This window comes from Diabrotica undecimpunctata, chromosome 7 (assembly GCF_040954645.1).
Source record: "Diabrotica undecimpunctata isolate CICGRU chromosome 7, icDiaUnde3, whole genome shotgun sequence".
Lineage (NCBI taxonomy): Eukaryota > Metazoa > Arthropoda > Insecta > Coleoptera > Chrysomelidae > Diabrotica > Diabrotica undecimpunctata.
Window position 1 is genome coordinate 88,436,776 of NC_092809.1, and position 22,817 is coordinate 88,459,592.

Below are 22,817 nucleotides of genomic sequence, written 5' to 3' on the forward strand. Positions count from 1 at the left end.
TCGTGTTTGGTGTCATTCGATAGATTTTTGCAAAATGTTGAAACGTGTTTTTCAGTTTTTTATTTTGAAGTGTATTTCTCGAGATATTGTACCTTCTCCATAATTTTCGTAGGGTATAAGGATAAATCGTTTTTTTTTTTCGATTATAGGGCCATCTATCAACAATTCGAAAAATTGTCTCAAATAAAAGTTACTTATTTTGCATAAGAAAACCAAATCTGCAACAAAAATGAAGGTTCCTATTTAAGATCTTAAAGTCCCTCCTCCCCACACGCCCAGGGAACTGTTGGGGAGTCGTTTTTAGTGTTATTTGATATATTTTTAAAAAATATTGAACGAGTCATTCCCATCTTTTTGATTCGATGTAAATTTCTCGAAGTATTCAACCGTCCCGCTTCTTTTGGCACACGCACACCCCTCTCTGTATCTCTCGTATATATATATATATATATATATATATATATATATATATATATATATATATATATATATATATATATATATAAATACAGGGTGGTCCTGAAGTAATTGTAACAGAAACCGTAGATTCTGCGCTTTAAAATATTACGATTTAAGCCAACTTGTTTTAACAAAATATTGATATTAAGAAAGATACAGGGTCTTAAAGTGGATATTTGAAATATTATTTTTTGCTATAACTTTTACATTTGTAAATATTTTTGGACTAAAATATAATTGGATGCTCTTAAGTAGGATAAATTATAATTCGATACGTATTTTAATGTAACTGATAGAGGGCGCCACATATGCAACATGTGTGGCATAGATTTGCGCTTAACTTTTTTGCTCTTTAAGTAGGCTCTATTTGTGTTAATAAATATTAAAGACACATTAGTTTTACAAAGAAAAGGTATACTTGTTAGTAACCTCAAAATTTAACCGTTTTCGAGATAATCGCATTTTATAAGTCAGCTGCTTTCTTAGTTGATATATGTGCGGTAAAGCACTGAATACCTGTAGATAAGCATAATTCCTAGTTTATTCCTATTAAAACAACTCAAAGATGATAATGGAACATTACAAAATTTTTGTTATGGCTGCTAAATGTCTTATTGGGGAAAATATTCTTCATCTTATTCTTCATATTTAGGTGCCGTGTCCGTATTCAGACGTTGGCCCTCATGATGTTTAAAATTTCCCTTTTCTATCGCTTCTTAAGTTTCTATACCTACTGGCGTTGTATTACTTTTTCCCTATTGTAAAATGCTATAACTCAAAATATGTGGTTTATGTAAGATGGTACACCACCACATTCTAGAGAGAAGGCAGTGAGAACATAAATATAACTTTACTGAACGTTCGATTGGTCGTGGCAGTCATATTCCTTGGCAATTTGGTGAGATATTGATATAATTATTTAATGTATAAAAAATCCCAAAAGAATAATTATTATTCATTATGTAAATTGTTTACCCATTTTTATTAGGACAATTAGAAACTAAAGCACAGGTATTGAATAACATATATGTGTCTTGTTTCATAATACTTTTGCTACAAATCTAACCATAAAGACTCAGCATTTTTACAAAAACATCATCGTTGGCCTAATAACCGATATTGTTATAAATATAGTAAACACACATGCCATTTAGTTCAGCATAATATTAGTTCGTTGGTTAATCATAATAATCCATTTGTTCGATATAGTTACTCGAAAGCTGTAATGTAATCATATAAATAAGTAATGTCATCGATAGGTTATTCCGTGTATATATATATATAAGTAACGAATGAATGAGATACATCACAGTTTAGTACATTATTTAACCTCTGCGATAAATTAGATGTAGTTCCATAATATACCATAAGATTTGGATATGTATCCAAAAGAATATATTCATCCATTATACATTATATCCACCACGTAGCCCAGAATTTAATCCCCATAAACATTCGCAACCAACTATGGGAAGAAATAAATACTGCAGCAGTTTCTTTAGAGCCAATGATGCTATTTAATATGAGACTATCCTTTATGGAATATATTGACAAATGAATTAAAGGAAATGGTGGACATATCGAAAACGTACTTTGACAAAAAGTTATTGTTAATGCCAAAACCGGACCTGTTCCGAATTGCGAAATGCGGTTCGCTCGCCATGCACCGAAAAAAGATACAGTCCACTACGAGCTATCGAGCAGCAAAAACAATAATTAAAATATATACATGTGTATCGCTATTGTTTAAAATTTTATAATAAACGTGAAATGCTCAAAACTTGCACTAATTTATTAACATAAAAGTTGGTTCTTCGAACAGATTTGATACAAGCTAGTTTTTCAACCCGATTTGATATCGGCAAATCGCTTATTATATTGGATAAATTACATTTTATTCATATTGGATAAATTCAACAACAAAGACCTGCATTGGACCCTTTTACCGAGGACAGCGGATTGACCTTGGCTGGACAAGCGATAAATCAGGTTAGTGTTATTTTATTCGGGTTTCCCCTCGTTTCTATCTGACAATATTTGCTGTATTTTATTTATATTCTAATTTGAAATTTTACTTACTGAATTTTTACATTCATTTTAGAACTAATAACGACGCAATAATTATTACAATCACATAGATTAATTAATAATTTTAATATTTCTTTCTATTAAACATATAGCGATATATTTCAATTTTTCTGTGCTAAAATACATATATAGGTGCAGGGTGTGATAATTATACAAATTTAAAATGACTTCTGCTAAAGTTAATCGTACTTCAATCAAAGCAACCCTTACTCGTTTTAGTAATTATTTTAACACGATTAAAGATTTCAGATGTGATGAAATTGATTTATACGAACTACAACAGCGATTAAATAAAGCTGAAACACTGCTAGACAATTTCAACACAGCTCAATCAACTGTTGAAGCACAAGATAATGACTTTGATGCTAATTGTGAATGTCATTCTCGCGAGAGCGAGAAATTTGAAAACGATTTTTACAAAATCATTGCAGCTACCAAAAAAACTAACTACTTCTTTCACTAATACAAATAAACTTGATAACAATGATAGCATTAGCTCTACAGAAAGTAACTTTTCAAACATTCATTTACCACAGCTAAACTTACCAACATTTGATGGTTCTTCTGACCAATGGCTTTTCTTTAGAGATAGTTTTACCTCCATTATACACGAAAATTGATGTATGTCTAAAGTACAAAAATTTCACTACCTGCGGCTTTCCCTACAAGGAATAGCAGCACAGACAAAGTCAAATCATTACAATCGTGTGACGCAAATTATGACATTGCTTGGAAGCTACTTAAAGATCGTTTTGAAGACAAACAGATTCTTATTAAAAATCACATTAAGGCTCTTTTTGATCTACCTACTCTAACAAAAGAATCTTATCACGGCTTAACATCAATTCGCGACGGAATCGAGAAGAATTTGAACGCATTAGAAGTGCTACAACGGCCTACTGAACATTGCGATGATTTAATCATATACCTTGTTACTAATAAATTTGATAACACAACAAAACGAGCTTGGGAATCGCGTACTGAAGCAAAGAACATTCCAACCTTGCAAAATTTACTCACTTTTTTGGAAGAACGTTGTCATATCTTATCATCATTAACTCAGCATAAGGACGAAGATCACACGAAACACACTGCATTGAAACAATCACATAAACACACAAGATCATTTGTTTCTACCACTGCAACTAATTGCACTTCGTGCAATGCTAATCACATGTGACACATTTTTGAAACTAACAGCTGTAGAAAAATTAAATACTGCGAAACGTTTGAGGTTATGTATGGCACTAATCATGTAACACGAAACTGTAAATCTTCTGGTTGCAGAAAATGTGGAAAAATTCAACTTAAAGGTTTTAACTCACGAAGGTACTTTTTAAAAAACCCTTTAATAACTTTTACAACTATACTGCACTGCTTTATTGATCGAAAATAACTGAATTTAATTACCATCGTATTTCTTTTATATAAAAATTCAATGCTGACAAAACTGTTGATTGGGATTGCTGACTTCCAGGGTTACTGCACCGTAATTTCTCCACCCCCCTGGGAAGTTTTGTCAGGGATGAACAAAACTGAAGGTATGGATTCTAGATCGGCTGTATCTTCTTCTGTTTCTTCAGTTGTCTTCTTTTTCCATATCTCTCGTAATTTGTAAACCAGAATAATGATAAGGGCTGTTGCCAGGATATATATTGGTGGTGTCCATAGATGGTATTGATCCATTGTTTTTAAAGACACGGGTTGGAGTCTTTCTTCTTCTGTTGAGAGTTTGTGTAGTTCATCTAATTGGATTCTATCTCATTTTAGAGGCTTTACTGTTGGATCTTCCCTTTGAAGTTTAATTTTTATTTTTGGCAGGGTTAACGGTTCTTCCTTTATTGTTGCTTTGGAATTGATGTAGACTTCGTTGTTGGTTCTAATCTCACATCCTTGGGGTAGGTCTATTAGGAATGTTCCTCTGAGTACTTCAATTTTGGAAGTAGAAGAGCGAGTGGAGATTTTAGTAGCTTTTGGGAAAACAGCAATATAGTGAGCTTCCGATACTGGTCGTGCTAATTGTGATCGGCACGTTTTGACATTGGGCGGCATCATTGGATAATTTTAGGATTTGATTGATGCAGTCGTCGGTTTCTGTATTTTCTTGTGGGAACTTTTTTGGACAGATAAATTTCTTTGGTTCACTTTTTCTGCATGGTAGGTCCATGTATTGGAAAAGTTCTGAATTAGAAGCTAAATATGGTCCAGGTGGAATAATTATTGTGTTATTTATGGTTGGAAGTGAATATAGATGAAAGTATGTGAATACTTTGGAATAAAGAATGGGGAAATGTAAGATAAAGACTAGAGAGTGGTTGGAGTAGTAACCATCTACTTCTACTATCTCGTAATATCTCATCAGGTCTTCTTCTTGGAGGTATGGTAGCTGAGAAGCTGGATGATGTTCTATCATTTTCTGGATAATCCATCTTATTTCGTCTAGTTTTATAAGTCCATTATGAAGAATTTTGATTTTTGCGAATGTGATTGTTGTCTGTAGGTCATCTAATATTTGTATAATGGTTTGTAAGGCTAAATTCATCTGGTCTAAAACGTTTCGAACTTACATGTAATGGTTGAAATCAAAGACGAATTGATTTAAGTCTGTTCAGATTTTGTTGGTTTCTGCGGCTATTATCTCTTCATTGTGGGTTAGTAGCGTCACTGTCTCGTTATAGTTGTTCATTATTTTCTTATTAAAGCTTAATTGGTTATTGACGTTGTTAATAATATTTTGTTGATTGAGTTCAAGTGACTGAATTGCAGCATCGTATCTTTCTGCGTCTTCTTGATCTAAGTTTCCTGAGATGGATTTTATAATATTTCCTAATCCGTTGATAAGGCCTCTTTTATTTCTGGTTGCTGGATAAACTGAATCAAGTTTCTCTTGGGCTATTTTGAGAAGATACTGCAATGTTTTGTCGAAGTTCTGTAGACTGTCGAAGTACGGCTGACTTAGTCCATTTTCTATAGCTGTGGTTGTAGTTTGATATTGATTTGCCAATGTTTTGATTTGTTGTGCTATTGGTTCAGTTGGAAATAGTGGATGAAGTCATGGGTGCTAGTTTGGATTCTGGCTTCTCCAAGCTTAACTGGGAGGATCCCTGGATTGTCTCGAAAGTCCTGGATTTTCACTTCTTGGGCTGTTACTGAGATACATCGGTAAAGTATTTTTGCGGTTAGTTTTTATTGGTGGTTGATGTTTAATATTTTTCTTATGAACCGTAGTATCTTGGGTATCAACAGTAACAGGATTGTTGTTTTTGACTATTTTGGATGAAAATCTGGGGAGCAGTTTGTTTCGTTTTACTGTTTTTCGAGTGTAGATTTTCGTGCTTGGTTTATATGTTATCGGTGAGTATCGTTTTTCGTTTATCTTTTCAATGTTTTTCTGTTTGCTCTCTTGCAATTTCTTATTTATTTCTTTATACATCTCTTTTATTTTCAATCTGTGCTCCTGTGTGTAATTATTTATGAGTGCTCTATTAATGTCAATGTCGAATGGATCTTGAGCATCTATGTGACCATTAAGGACGTTGATGGGCTTCTGTTTAGTAGCTGCGTGGATAGAGTTGTTGTATGCCATAATGGCGTATAGCATCTGGTCTTTTATGTTAAGTGTTTTCTTTTTGTCTTTTAATATTCGAAGATGCTCGATGATTGTGGAGTGATCCATTCCATTGGATTGCGGGTTATCAGGTGTTGTGTAGTAGATTAAGATCTTGTGAGTGTCCACAAATTCTTGAACAAGTCCATTTTTAAATTCAGTTCCACTATGGAACTGAATTTATATATGTGGTAGTCCATGGTGGGTGATGAATAGCAGGAATGCGTTTAAGATGTTGATCGCGTTTGATCCTTCTATTGGGTACGCTTGACCGTATTTTGAAAATGCGTCGATGATGGTAAGGAATTTTTGTCCTGCTGTTTGAAATGTGTCTATGTGAACAATTTCCAGTGATTTCGTTGGTGTTGGGGTTAACATAAACTTCGGGCTTTCGGGATTTCTGTCGTATTTGTTCGTTTGACAAGTATCGCAGAGATTAATATGTTCTTTTATATCCTTTTTCAACGTTGGCCAATAATAGTGCCGTCTGATTTGAATTTCTGTTTCATTAATTTCTCTATGATTTGTTTTTCCTTGGTAATAGTCTTGTACAATGGTTTTCTGTCTTTATGGACTGCTTATATCTTCTAGGAGATTGTTGCATTTTACAAGATCAAATGCAGAATTCTTGAATGTTTCTCGAAGTATGTTACAGACAGACTGGTAGAGTTCCTCTGTTTCGAATAGGATGGCGTATTTCTTTTTTGTGTCGACGTAGTTCTTAAAGAAGTTAAAAATATCGTTTTTTAGGTCGTTTTTATCTAGTTGGATGTGCATTCTTTTCTTTGTTAGGAAGCACTGTTCTGTTATAGGTTTTGCAGGATTGTAATTTACCAATTTGAATATGATTTGGTTGTTGTAACAGTTCAATGTCTTTCGCTGATTGGAATTCCGAGTATTGGGTTTTCCTCTGTAGAATGCTGGGTACCATCTGTGTTGTTGTCTTGTTGGTATAGCGATTTTGTTGGCTGACTTTCAATGTTTTCGTTTTCTTCTTGTAGAAGTTCGTCTATTACTTTCATTACTTCTGCAGTTAAGCCGGATGTTTGTTTTTCTTTGATAATTTTGTCCAAGTTAACCATAGGATCTTCTTCATCTGGATCCCATACTGAGTTTGGATGGTTGATGTTGTCATCTTCTTTTCTGGATAATAGACTGATTATTTCTTCTACGTGTTCGTCAATGGTACTTACTTCTTTAGTGTGGATTTCGACACGAGATAATGCATCAGCGTTTGTATTGGATTTTCCTTTTTTGTATATGACTTCATAATCGAATTCTTCAAGTTTTAGTCTCCATCTAACGAGTTTCGAGTTCGGATCTTTTAAAGAGAATAGCCATTGAAGTGGTCGGTGATCGGAGAGAATTTTAAACTTCCTTCCAAATAAATAAGGTCGAAAATATTTAGTAGCCCATACGATTGCAAGCATTTCCTTTTCGATCGTGGAATATTTAAACTCTGTCTTGTTCAGTGTTCTTGTGATGCATATGCAATGGGTTTGTCTTGTCCTACAGGACCCTGTGACAGGATAGCACCTATAGCAAAGTTGCTTGCATCTGTGGTGAGATTGAAAGGCTTCGTAAAATCCGGATATTGTAGAAGTGGTTCATTGGTTAACAGGTTCTTGCAGATTTTAATACAGGAATTGAGGAATTGTTCGGTTTGTTCTATCTTGGCATCTTTCTTCAAACATGAGGTCAGCGGTTTTGTTATTTTTGTGAAATCCTTAATGAACTTTCTGTAATATCCAAGTAGTCCGAGAAATCCTCTAATCTCCTTGGTAGTCTTTGGTATGGGATAGTTTATGATGGCTTTAATTTTGCTTGGATTTGGTTTTATTCCTTCGGGAGTTACGACGTGACCCAAAAATTCAACTTCTTTGTTTAAAAATTTGCATTTATCTATCTGTATCTTGAACCTAGTTTCTCGTAGTCTTTCGAAGATTTTCTTAAGGTTTACCATGTGTTCCTGAAGTGAGGTTGAGTATACGATGATATCTTGAGTATACGTCGTCCATGTATACTAAGCAAATTTCTCCTATGAGTCCTTTAAGCACATTGTCCATTATTCTCTGAAATGTAGAAGGTGCATTCTTCAAACCAAAAGGCATTCTAAGGTATTCATAATGGCCATTTTCCACGTTAAATGCTGTTTTCTGTATATCTTTCTCTGCCATTTCTATTTGGTGAAATCTACTGGCTAGATCGAGGGTGGAAAAGTATTGACAGCGTCCGAGTTTATCAAGGATGTCCGTGATATTTGGGATTGGATACCCATCGTCTATAGTCTTCTAATTTATCTTTCTGTAATCGACTACGATTCTCCATTTAATTTTTCCAGAGGCGTCTGGTTTTTTGGTACGACCCAAATTGGAGATGACCAGGGTGACTGACTTGGTCTGAAGATGCCTTGGTGTTATCTGTTTTTGAACCTCTTCTCGATGTACGTGTGGATATCGGTATGATTTTGTGAAAACTGGGACTTCATCCGTTGTTCGTATGTGGTGTTTAATTTGATTTGTATTATTATTGTAATATATTGTAATATATGTAATATTATTGTTTCTATTTCCATAGGAATGATGTCCGAAGTGTACAGGTGATATTCATGAAGATCTATTGGATTGCTTCTAACAGGATCGGTGAGTGCTACTTGAATAGCTTCATCAGTGTTGTTGATCATTTCGGTCCAGGCTAGTTGATTGCAGTCTTCACTGAGAGTTTCTCTTAGAATTGCCCCTTGTATTTCTTGTTTTGGTATAAGTATGGTGCCTTTTGTTTGTTTTACTGAAAGTCGTACTTGTGTGATTGTTCTGGGTTCTAATTGAATTGTATAAAATTGTGTTTTATTGGTTTCATAATAAAAGATAGGGAGAACTGAGTGTGCTGTAGTTAGTGTGGATGCTGGTAAATTAAGATGTGCTTGTAGAAGTTTTAAGTTATCGAGGCCGATAAGACCATCAAATGTTTTATGGAATTTAAAAAGGTAGAATTTTAAATTAATATTAGAGTTAAATTCTGGAAAGATTGGAATTTCAGCACAATATTCCTGTGAATGGTTTTGAAATATTGAACTGACTACAAACGGTTCATGTTTGATAAATTTTTTATAAAATTTGGATGCAATTTCGGAGTTAAGAAATGATTTGGTTGCCCCTGTATCAAGCAGAAATTTAAGGGGGGATTTTTAATTTCGATATCTGGAAGTTCTTTTTTGTCTGAATAGGAATTGAGTTCGATTACGTTTCTTCGTTTTCCTCCTGGAGTTTTGGAAAATTTACATCTTCTTCTTCTTCGTATTGGACATTTTGGTAATCTTCTACGTGGTAGTCATCTGAATATGCTTCCTGATTTGGATAGTAATATGCCTGTTCTCAATATTGAACAGCTCTTCTACGGTGAACTTTGGCGTGTGTGGTTGTTGTGGCTGTGGCCTAAAGTTTCTGAAGATTGAACCTCTGTTATGTCCCGTTTGGCGTGTACTTATAAACATCGGTGTTGGTTTGTACTGTTGTGGTGGTCTGCTTGCTCATGGGTTAGATTTTGGAGGTTGTGTGTTTGCCATGAATTGTTGTCTTGGTGGTTGGAATCGGTGCTGGATTACTTCCGAAAAATGGTTGATGTAACTGTGGCCTGGGTTGTTGCCATTGTGGTGGTGTTGTGAACTGCGGCTGTCTTTGGGATTGTGTGTGTGTAGAAATCTTATTTGGCAAATTGGTTGTTTTCTGCAAATATCTAATATTGTTTTCTTCATGGATGAATTGAAGAGCGAAAGCAAGATTTGTAGGCATCATTGATCGTATGGCTTATCCCATTGGTTCTCGTAATCCTGCTAAGAATGTAGTTAGGGCCTGTTGTTGAAAGAATTCCTTTTTGCTCTTCCTTACATCTGCGTTATCGGTATGTAGTTAGATGTGATTAGAAATTGTGTTCAAAAGTGATATATATTTCTCGTGAAATTGTTGAGAAGTTTCATTGGGTCCTTGCTTTAAATTTACCATATCTCGTGTAAGTGAATTTTCATTACGTTGATCGGCAAAATTTTGAATTGGTGTGGTCCTTATTGTGGACCAATCGTTACATCCATATACGGAAATGACTTCTCGAGCTTTTCCTTTAATTTTGTTTATTACACCTTGAGTTATCATGTGATTTTGAAAGTTGTCGAGATTATTATGATCCCAGAAATGATTAAGAAGCATTGTAGTAACTTCAATGAAGTTGTGAAGTTCATTAGGGTTACCATCGTAATCAGGTACTATGGAAAGATCTTTATTGACATCGAAAACAAGAGCGGGAGCGGGTGCCACGGCCATAGTATTTAATTGACTAGCGGGGGTAATAATTATAGATGGTATATCTAAGTATTTAAAGTATTACTTATAGAACTAATGTTTGTTTTTAAACTAAATTGAGCAGCTGAGTTATTTTGCGAAATAGAAGCAGCACCAGGTTCGATAATCTATTCACTAATAGTTGAAAGATAATTACTAATTCTAAGAGATGAAGCTTGTGAAGCAATTAAATTAAAATTAAAAAAAAAGATTAAATTTGCTTACAGATAAATGATGATGCTTGGGTGCATTTCTTTTCGAGAGAACTGGTTTCTTTTCTTTTTTCGCTTTCTTGTTATCGTCTTTCGTCATATAAATTGATTTCTATACTTCAACACTGGGTTTTTGTAGACTTCTGGGGTTGAACGGCTGTAGTTTTCCCTAAAAGTTGGCCGGTTCGTAGCGGGTAAACGTTTAAGAACGACGAGGATCTTCTGTGGACTCTTCTACTATCGTACTGCACTGTGCCACTTAAAGGTTTTAACTCACGAAGGTACTTTTTAAAAAGACCCTTTAATAACTTTTACAACTATACTGCACTGCTTAATTGATCGAAAATAGCTGAATTTAATTACAATCGTATTTCTTTTATATAAAAATTAAATGCTGACAAAACTGTTAATTGGGATTGCTGACCTCCGGGGTTACTGCACCGTAATTTACATCACACTTTGCTTCACTTTCAAGAGAATGAAAGGGAGCAGATCCAAGCTACTCAGAGCAGTTCAAAAAACGATACTGGATCTATCCTCAGCACTTCGAATGAAATTTTCAGCTGGACATCTAGTATTTCCACACCACATCAGACACTCATTTCAACTGCTTGTATTACAGTGTTTGACAACTTCAACAATACATATCAGTGTAGAGTGCTTCTTGATGGTGGAAGCCAAATAAATTTCATTTCTGACAAACTTGCCAATATTCTACAATTGCCTAAAATTCAAATTGATAGTTCCATATCCGGAATAAATCAACTACAAACTAAGGTTACATACTCCATTTCTTTACTGTTCAAATCCAACATCAACAATTTTCAAAGACGTATAACTTGCGTTGCCTTAACTCGAATTACTGATAACTTGCCATCCTTGCCCATTAGTAATGACAAACTAAACATTCCAGAAAATATTACTTTGGCTGATTCTGAGTTTAACAAACCTGCTCCTATTGACTTACTGATAGGTGCAGATATATTTTGGGATCTAATAAGCATAGGGCAAATCAAAGTGGGACATAATCGACCCATATTACAAAAAACCAAGTTAGGTTGGTTGATACTGGACCTATACACACCAAAAACAATACATATACAAGTTTGCACTGTTCTGCAACAAACAACTTGGACACCCAACTATCCAAATTTTGGGAAATAGAAGAGTATCCAAAAACTGAATTTTTTTCTGATGAAGAAAATTACTGTGAGGAACATTTCAAAGAAAATGTAACTCAAGACGCAGATTGACGTTTTATCGTCACAATTCCACTCAAAAAATCAATTTCTGAGCTTGGAGACTCCAAAACTGCATCAACTAACAGATTTTTGGCATTGGAGTATAAATTACTTAAAAACGATGATGTGCGATTTCAATATCATCAGTTTATCAAGGAATACATTGATCTTGGGCACATGTATTTGGCTGAAGATCAAAATGACAGAAATGATTTCTTTCTTCCACCTCATTTTGTGTTTAAGGCTGAATCCACTACTTCAAAACTTCGTGTCGTTTTTGATGGTTCAGTTAAAAGCTCGACCGGTGTTTCACTTAACGACCTTATTTTGGTCGGTCCAAACGTTCAAGACAACTTATTCTACATATTACTGCGCTTTAGACAACACAACTACGTGTTGAGCGCGGACGAAGCAAAAATGTATCGTCAGGTACTGGTACAAGAATCACAACGCAACCTGCAAAAGATTAATATGGCGTTTCAACGCTAATTATAACATTCTAATGTACCCACTAAACACTGTGACATACGGATTAGCTTCTATTTTTTTGCCATTAGATCACTTCAAGAGGTCGCTCATAGAAACATGAATAGGTTTCCTAAAATCTCTAATATCATTCTACACGATTTTTATGTTGACGATCTCCTAACAGGTGCAGAAACTGTAAATTATACAAATTAAGGAACAAATCACTAGTCCCCTTTTAAGTTACGGATTTCCATTGAGAAAATGGATCTTAAATGATCCAACCTCATTATTCAATGTCAGCCAAATCCCTTTGCACATTGGTGAAGGTGACCAAACCAAAACACTTGGTTTACTTTGGAACCCCAATGTTGATTGCCTACAATACTCGATTAATGGTTCAACTCATCCTCTCAGAATTACAAAAAGGCAAATTCTTAAACCTCAGTACAATTGCACGGGTTCTGCGATGCTTTGCAGCACGCTTAAGGTGCATCAATATACATAAGTTGCTGTGATACATTGGGAAATTTTACTTTAAACTTGTACTGTGCCAAAACACGCGTCGCTCCCCTCAAAACTTAAACTATTCCATGTTTGGAGCTTTCTGGCGCTGTTTTACTAGCACAACTTGTTGACGAAGTAACTTCTTGTGATTTTGACTTCGAAAACATTTACTACTGGATTGATTCCACAATATGCCTATCATGGATCAATTCATCCCCACACATACTAAAGACCTTTGTCGCCAACAGAGTAGCAAACATTCAGTAACTGTCGAATGTCACTTCATGGTATTATGTAAATACTAAGGATAATCCTGCAGATTTACTAACACGCGCGATGACACCTTCTAATTTAGCTTCCTCTAATTTCTGGTTTCATGGACCTTCTTGGTTAGTTTAAACTGAATGTCAGTGGCCAACAAACAATACGCAACAATCTACTATGATTCTTACAGAAAACCTTCCAGAATTTCGAAACACAAGTTGTTCCTTTATTAACACTGTCAACACATTCGACCACCATATTATTGAGTTAATCAATAAACATTCTTCATTTTTGAAATTACAGCGTATCTTCGCTTATGTTTTAAGGTATATGAGCAATCTTAGAATTCCTGAGAGCTCCTCTAGACAGATGGGTTCTCTAACTGCCGTTGAACAGAATCAAGCGCTTTTCTTTTTGATTTGTACTATGCAGCAGTACCATTTATCTGAAGATTATCACCAGTTATCTTCTTCTAAACCTCTTAACAGAAGAAGCAAACTATTATCTCTGCATCCCTTCTTCGACACCACACACAAGGTAATACGTGTTGGAGGTCGACTACAACATTCCAATTTTGATTTTGGTAAAAGACACCCAATTATTCTCCCTTCAAAATGTCACCTTACAACTATCATAGCACGTTCTGAACACATTAGACTGTTACATACCGGACCACAAGCTCTCTTATCAGCTCTGAGAGAGAGATTTTGGCCTCTGTGTCACTCCCTCTCGACCTTTTTCGATAACTGGATTAGACTATGCTGGCCCATTCCTACTACGTGATCGAAAGGGTAGAAATTTCAAAACAACTAAGGCTTACGTTTCACTTTTCGTGTGTTTCGCCACTAAGGCTATCCACTTAGAGGTAGTCAGCGATCTCACAGTGCTTCCTAGCATGTCTACCTCGTTTCACTTCGAGACGTGGTAAATGCAATGAAATACATTCTGACAATGCGACTACATTTGTAGGAGCTAATAACGAATTAATCACATTTCTTTCTTCTCGTGCAAATAGCGTCGCAAATGGTTTGTCACAAGATGGTATTCAGTGGAAGATTATACCTCCCAAATCTCCCCATCTTGGGGGTCTTTGGGAGTCTGGAATTACAGTATTGTGTCAGATAGAGGCCTGCCTTAATCCTCTTGCTCTTTGTCCTCTTTCACATGATCACAATGACCTAACTCCTCTTACACCCGCACACTTACTGATTGGAGACAACCTGATGGCGTCACCTGATAGCCAGTTACTTGATATGGCCGAAAACCGACTCTCAAGATTTCAACGACTACAGTCAATGGTGCAGCATTTTTGGACTAGGTGGTCCAAGGAATATGTATCCTCTTTACAAGCCCGTATCAAGTGCAAGACCAATTTTCCACAATTAATTAACTTGGCGCTATGGTCCTCATTAAAGAAGAGGAAATCCCACCACTAAAATGGAAATTAGGACGAATTTCCCAACTACATACTGGTGATGATCAAGTTATTCGTGCCGTCACTGTGAGGACTTCTACCAGTGAATTGAAACGTTCCGTGACCAAAATTTGTGTCTTGCCGAATTAGTTTATTTTCTTTCGAACCCCTACAGTGCATCAAGGCCGGGACTCTATGTTAATGCTAAAACCGGACCTGTTCCGAATTCTAGACGGCGGGACAAAGAGTGCGGTTCGCTCGCCACGCACCGAAAAAAGATACAGTCCACTACGAGCTATCGAGTATCTAGCAGCAAAGACAATTATTAAAATATATACATGTGTATCGCTATTGTTTAAAATTTTATAATAAACCTGAAATGCTCAAAACTTGCACTAATTTATTAACAGTTATGTTAATTAGTTTAACTATTTCTTAATTTGGTTTGTAAACAAAATGTTTTGATTATGACTTTAATTTAACATAAAACGTAAAATGTTTGATGTAAAATCCTATTATTCTGTTTTTTTTTAATATATTTATATTATTTAATATTTCGTTAACTATTAACTTTAGTTAAAGGTATTTTATACCAAAATTTAGATTTATTAATATTTTTGTCTATTTTTCCTTCGTTGCCTGGAGTAATTGCCTTAAATCAGAATTATGCAGCTGATTTGGAAAATGCGATTATCTAGAAAACTGTTGAGTTTTGAAGTTATTAACAGATATACCTTTTTTTGTTAAAATAATGTATCTTTAATATTTTTTGTCACAAATACAGGTAACACAAAGAGCAAAAAAGTTAAGTGCAAATTTATGCCACATACGTGGCATATGTGGCGCTCTCTATCAGCTACATTAAAGTGTGCATCAAATTATAATTTCTCATATTTAAAAGTACCATACAGTTGTAAATTTGTATGCATAAATGTTTACAAACATGAAAGTTATAGAGAAAAATAAAATTTTAAATTTGCACTTTAACACCCTGTATCTTTCTTAATATCAACATTTTATTAAAGCAATACCGAAATATTTGTGTAGAATCTAGTGTTTCTTTTTGTACAATTACTTAAGGACCACCCTGTATATATATATATATATATATATATATATATATATATATATATATATATATACATATGTATATGTATGTATTATATAACTGTTTTTATTCTCCATTCTATACTTTTAATATGCTATCGATTTAAAAGATCATAAGGCTGTAAGTATCTTATAGCGTTTTTTTTCTACAATATAGCTGTACTTACTGCTATTATTTTTACATCTAAAGCGCATTAAAAGTATATTATAGAGTGCAAATAAATTTAAATTAGCAATTTGAAATTATTTTGATTTAATCTCGAATTATATTTCTGTTATTTTATGTCAAAACAATATAAAACTGTATTTAACTTTAGAATACTTTTGTAAGAATTATCAAATAACAATTGAATTCAATCAAAGATGGGAAAACGTATTTTAACTTTTAATGCAGAATGCAATTTTATATATAAGAAAATAAGATCAGTGGGGACAAATCATCTCATTTTAAGCTTAATAAAATGTCAATGTGATCTGTTTGACCACTTTTTTAAAATTTTAATTGTCTTCATGAATAATTGTTTTAAAATTTTCGTTTTGTTAATATACATAAATACAGTAGGCTGTACTTTAGACTAGCGCGAAGCTTCATACTATGTTTTCTGTATTTTTACAATTGAAATAATATTTTTAAAATTGAATAAAGTAATTTTATTATTTATATATTAATTTTATATGATTTCAATAAAATTTATGTAGTGTGTAAAATAAAAGTTTACACAATATTATATAACAGCTCTTCTCGTGACGTAAATGGACTCTTCCAAATGTTTACTGTAACGGCTATTTCGTAAAATGCCGTATTTAATATGTGCTGCTTTACAAATCTCTTCGAATGTATACTTATGAAAATTCAACTTAAAATGTTGTACTAATAAGTTTTTTGTCGCACTTTAATACATGGTACAGTAGCCAGTACAGTATGTTAGCGCGAAGTTTCATACTGTTTTCTGTAATTTTAAAATTGGATAAAATAATTTTATTATTTATTTATTATATTTATATTTTATACAAATTTTATTATATTACATATATTAAAATAATTCAATAAATTATTATGTTAGCTCCTAACGCCACCTGCTATTAACAAAGCATACGTTGTTTACTTCTGACAGACGTTAAATTTAGACGAAATATTAAATTAGTAATAAAATATAAATAAATATCATTATTTGGTAGTAAATTTAATTATTAATTATAGTTTATTCGTCTTCCGGGTTTGGACCGTGTCATTTGTGAGTGACCCAAAAGTGGGTTCATCTCGACGTTTCGCTACAATTGTATGTAGCTTCTTCAGGAGAACAAAAAGAAAAAGAAACAAAAGACAGGAAGATGGGTAGTTAGCAACGGTAACTCAGTTACTCAACGCAACCAGAGGCGAATACTAACTACCAAGATGGGCATTTGGTCACAGTAACTCAACTACTCAACGTAGCCAGAGGTGAAAACCAAATGCCAGGACAGGGATTCACGTCCAACAGCTCAGAACACTAACGCGTCGAGAGGCAGGGAGTGAATTCGACGATTACTCCGCTACCGCTCTATTTATAGTCGCGGTGACCTGTCGTGTCGGGACGTATCGGCACACTTCGTGGCGCGAACGTCAAGAAGCGCGCGCTGGCCAATCATGTGGCTGCATCGTGGTAGCGGGACCGGACGGCGGCTCTAGACTGGGATTCCAGATGGGAGACAAGTAGTATCCTTCCTCTCGATTGATATTATGTGGATTTTTTCGGATCTCTAGAGATTCGCGGATTTTCCTGGAATAAAAGAAGGGGCTCTTAGAAATAATATGAGTTTTTTCGAACAATATGGAATGACCGGTTTCTTGGCAGTGTTCTGCAACTGCAGAATGGGAGAAAAGACCTGATCGAATGCATCTTTGATGCTCTTGAATCCGAGTTTTGACGGAACGACCAGTTTCGCCAATATACACTTGTCCACATGAACAAGGAATAGAATAGACACCACAGGAAGATAGGGGCGGTAATGGGTCCTTAGGAGAGGGTAGATATTGTGAGATTTTCTTGGGTGGTCGAAAAGTAGTCCTGATACCTTCCTTGCGAAGAATTTTGCCAATCCTATCAGTGACACTTCGAATATACGGAAGAAAAGCCACAGGAGTATTACCCGAAGATTCTGAATTTGTCGTCCTAGGGTGTAAAGGGGGATGTAGATGTCGGTGTGTAATATTTTGAATTGTGGACTTGGAGTAACCGTTGGCGACAAGGTCCCGCGCCACGAAGTGTGCCGATACGTCCCGACACGACAGGTCACCGCGACTATAAATAGAGCGGTAGCGGAGTAATCGTCGGATTCACTCCCTGCCTCTCGACGCGTTAGTGTTCTGAGCTGTTGGACGTGAATCCCTGTCCTGGCATTTGGTTTTCACCTCTGGCTACGTTGAGTAGTTGAGTTACTGTGACATAATGCCCATCTTGGTAGTTAGTATTCGCCTCTGGTTGCGTTGAGTAACTGAGTTACCGTTGCTAACTACCCATCTTCCTATCTTTTGTTTCTTTTTCTTTTTGTTCTCCTGAAGAAGCTACATACAATTGTAGCGAAACGTCGAGATGAACCCACTTTTGGGTCACTCACAAATGACACGGTCCAAACCCGGAAGACGAATAAACTATAATTCTGACTCTGGCCGTGGAAGCCTACGATTTCATTTAATTATTATATAAACTAAATAAAATATTTAAAAATGATAATTGTATTTATATGAAATTATTTTAAAATGAGAAGTGTCATAAACATTTAAAAAGATAATTCAATATTGTTATTAATTGGATGTCATTCATGACTTTTAAATTTTAACCATTCGACAATCGTTACGAATCTAATTCTGGTATCAAACTTTTATTTTTGTGTTTGTTTTATTACGTCTTTTATTGACAATATTCTTTTAATTTTTTACTTTTCTTTTAAGGTCTTTTATTGTGTTAATTATTCGTTACGCAGTTTATAATTTAAACTTGCTTAGAATAAATATATGATGAGTAGCAACGAATTGATGGAGATTAGTGAATCGATGTGAAGACCGTTCTTTCGTGACGCCGTCCCGTGAGGCTTCTTCCGTGACCTCGCCTCAGCATTTTACTATATAGAATGACGCTCGCCTCAGCATTTTACTATACAGAAATACAGTAAAACCTCCCTTAACCGAAACCTTTTTAACCGAAACATCGGTTAACCGAAACGGCTGACAGTTTCAATAATTTCGTCAATAAAAAGTAAATGTTTTCGCAAAACGTAAACAATTCCGTTAATTTCACTCACCAACTGATGTCTATGTGTGTTGGGAAATCACAAAAACCAAGAGCTCTAAAAAATATTTCCAAAAAGGCATTTTAAGGTATAGAAGCCAAAAAAGTTAATGGATGTCGACCACTTTTTTTTTAGAATGGTTTGAAAATGAATTAGTCTCAAGTGTAAAATCCTTTTTAAAATCAAAAAACCTTCTCATCAAAGCATTGTTGCTTGTTGACAATGCTCCCTCACCCTCAAAATCTAAAAAATGGTGACAATTGTCAGATTTTTGCCACCGAATGTCACAAGCTTAATCCAGCCGTTAGACCAGGGAGTCATAGAGACATTCAAGAGACATTATAGAGAAGCATTCTTAAGACATCTGTTATTACAGGAGACAAATTTATCCAAAAGTGTTCCCGAAATTCTCAAATCTTTAACAATAAAACATTTTTATTGGTGAGCTGAGTCGTGGGCCAAGATCAAATCTTTAACTTTGGAAAAATGCTGGAACAAAGATTTTGATTGACGATCCTGAAGAAGAAAATGGTAAGAAAACGACAGAAGAAATTAAACCTTTCATTAAAAATTTGCCGGGACATGACGAAATTAACTAAGAAGAGATACGTGACTGGTTAGCAGTCTGACGACTCAGAACGTGATTTAATCGACCAGGACATCATTGATATGGTTCTTTATCAAGATAACCTGAGCATATCAGATGACGAAGATGACGACCCAAGAGGCAACAGGCAGCACAAGACCGTCGACGAGATTTTTAATGCTTTAGAGGAAAGAAGTTTATACAGTAGGCCTAATTAGTTAGGAACACGACTAGATTCTTAATTTTTGTTGTCATTACATAAAGTTTTGTCCTTTTCAGATTGCTTTACGTTTCGTCGAACAATCGAATGAGGCAAACTCATGACGTTCTGCAAATTAACGATAGAGGGAGAGAGAAACATCGTTGTCAAACGAAAACGCAAAAAAATAGCAGATTTCTTTAAAAAAGCATGTTATACTTGTTCATTTTCCTTAATTTTATTACTTTATTTTGGATTTACTTATTAGAAAACATTACGAAATCAACTCATAGTATTTTTTAATACCAATACTTTGATCAAGAATATTATAAAAAACAATGTTATTTTTAACCGAAATTCTTGTTATCCGAAACGGCCTCCCCCCCAATTATTTCGGTTAACGGAGGTTTTACTGTACACCGCCAGTATAGAAGCTTCGCTTCAAAAAGGCTTTTTAGTCCAGATTATTGAAATAATTATAGAACTGTAACCTTTGATAACATTGAATTACACATTTTTGTTTTTCACTGAAATGATTGGTAAAAAGTAAAAAATATTCTTAACAATCCATTTTGTACACACTGTAACTGGAGAATGTATTAAACAAGAAAAAATAGTTCAAGTTGAGTATAGCTTTATAACATATAGCCTAAATTAGCAACGTTGCATTTTAGTTTAGATGTATGGAACTAATAATAAAAACTTTTTTAGTTTTATTACGACGTTTCAAGGTTGTGCGTTCGAATTGGTAATTGAATATATTGTTTGTGCAACAAATTTAAGTTTGCGAATGTGACGTAGTATTTAGCGCAGGCGGACTGTTTCTAATAATGGCGGGCGGAAACAGGTAGATTTAAAATAATTTGTCATAAGTATATTCAATTAAAGTGAAGAATGCATTTGTTCAGTTTTATTTTCATAATTTTTAATCATTAAAAAGGAAGGGTATCAACAATACAAAAAAATAAGTAGTTTAATTTAATTAATTAAATAATATATTTGTCTAAACAAGAATGCCTTAGTTATAATTTCTCGCATGATTCTAAGATCTCTATTCCTGAATTTGAATAACTATCTTCATCCCCAGAAATGCTGTCTTTGGATGAACCAGCATTATCAACAAATTGTAAGTTGTCCACTCTATCTTTTACCAAAGCTCATATTTTTTCGATAGGCTTTAACTCTGAAAGATAGGGAGAGAAGCGAAGTACTTTAAGTCCATGTTGTTGAAACTTATAATTTAATACATAACCAGATGGAAAACGTAGTTTATGAACTTGTATAATTTTATATAACTCCGGTTTGGTTAGTGTTTGTTAAAAGGAATACTTTTTCCTGTAAGCACTTTACCATAATATCATGACGGCTAGCAGACTTCACATTTTTTTCCATTAGCACATTATGATAGGATGCATCATCAACTACCAGGATCGAATTTTTGGATAAGTTAGGTAAGAGCTGACTTCTGGCCCACTTCATAAACTTAAGGTGGTTCATATCGTTATGATAGTCGCCACTCTTTGATCCTGAAAGCATAAATTTCATACAATTATCGTACACATTATTTTAGAGGGATTTTTCGTCGAATTAAAATAATCATTGTATATTATTTTTACTAAATCCTGCTTTATCAAAAACTTTTTGCCGAATGACCTTTGGCTCGTTATTACTTTCATTCACAATGCTTTTTACGAAATTTTTCTTAACAACAGAATTTGATTTATTATGAAACTTTAATAGTAATTACGGCTTACATTACTGTTATTGTTATTAAAATTGACTTTTTAATTATAAAAATGCACATGATTTAAAAATTAATACAGCGTTAGTTACAAATCCTGTCTCTTCTCCAGCATGAACAATAATCAGCCTTAGAAATCGGTTTCTTTAAAGTTTTTCCACTTTGATCTGTTAGTGATATGTTCGGTATAAATTTTGGTTCTACCCTCAGATCTAAATTGAATTAGCTGCTTTAAATATTCTATTCATTTTAAACGAATATCATATCTTTTCATAGGACGCTCCTATGTCTTCGGTTTTTCGACAACTGCAATTTGGTCGAGATGATTTGAAAAGCATCTTTTCAAAAGTATGATGGTTTAATTTTGTTCTATCTTTTTAGGAGCCATATTGTTAAATAACTATTATTAATAACTGAACTAAACACACTATAGATACACTTAATGACTTAATAGACTAATTACTGCTACCAATATACTAATCACTAGCCTAAGAAAAAAATTTAAAAAATATCCAACACGATCCAATCAACAAGTCAAACACTCTCTGCGATACATACTTCTCAAACTACCACACTAGCAAGTGAGGTATGAGTCATATTCCCAAACTTAAGTTTGTTGCAGTATACATGTTGTTAACTCACAAGTTTTGTCCTCAGCAGGAGACAGCAGATTTCATAAATATGCATATTTCACAACAGTACAAACTTCCTAGAGGTCGTAAGTATTCTTTAGAGTTTAAAAGTGAGTGTCCTGCTATGTACTTTACAGGTCGAGAATGTTATAAAACAAAATTGAGAAAACAGTTTTTTTGCCAAGTACAAAAACTTTATTAAAAGAAATTAGTGAATTAGAAATAGTAGCTGGGTTCTACTATTCTACATTTTTTGAAATTCTCAAAATGAAAGTTAATAATTTTTGTGGAAGACAAATTATGTAAGTATGCTATGTGTTGATGAAATGAGCATCAAAAGTAACTTATTTTATGCCAATAACTCAGATAATATTATTGGACTTAAAGACGACGGTACAGGTCAAAAACATTTCAAGCCAGCGGTAACTGCCACTGTGTTTTTGATTAAAAGTATAGAAAGTAAGTGGAACCAACCTATTTGTTTTAAATTTTTTAATTCTTTTCCGGCTAAAATTTTACTATAGTCAACTAAGTCATGTACTAAGTACTAAGTCAACTATGACATGATTAATTGAACAGTGATATTGTAACAAAATTAAAAGAAATGGGTTTACAAGTATGTGTATTAATTAGTGAGATGGTGTTCAGTAATGTTCAATTGGTTAACCTCTTATATGTTGCTCCAACAAAT

General features: G+C 34.2%; 1 protein-coding gene across 10 annotated transcripts in view; it reads left to right on the top strand.

The window, feature by feature from the left end:
* The window catches only part of LOC140445556 (bone morphogenetic protein receptor type-2-like), an 872,505-nt gene that overhangs the window by 564,321 nt on the left and 285,367 nt on the right, over positions 1-22,817 (top strand). For 4 of the 10 annotated variants that reach the window (XR_011951417.1, XR_011951415.1, XR_011951416.1 and 1 more), the window contains one exon: positions 22,155-22,428. The exons of 5 other annotated variants lie outside the window; for them this stretch is intronic. Coding sequence is in view for 1 of the 5 variants with exons in the window: in XM_072537665.1 (XP_072393766.1) it covers positions 18,631-18,669 (39 nt within the window). In the remaining 4 variants the exon portion in view is untranslated. Of the gene's footprint in view, positions 1-18,630; positions 22,429-22,817 lie in introns of those variants that run through there. One more of the 10 variants, XM_072537665.1, reaches the window with a different exon arrangement.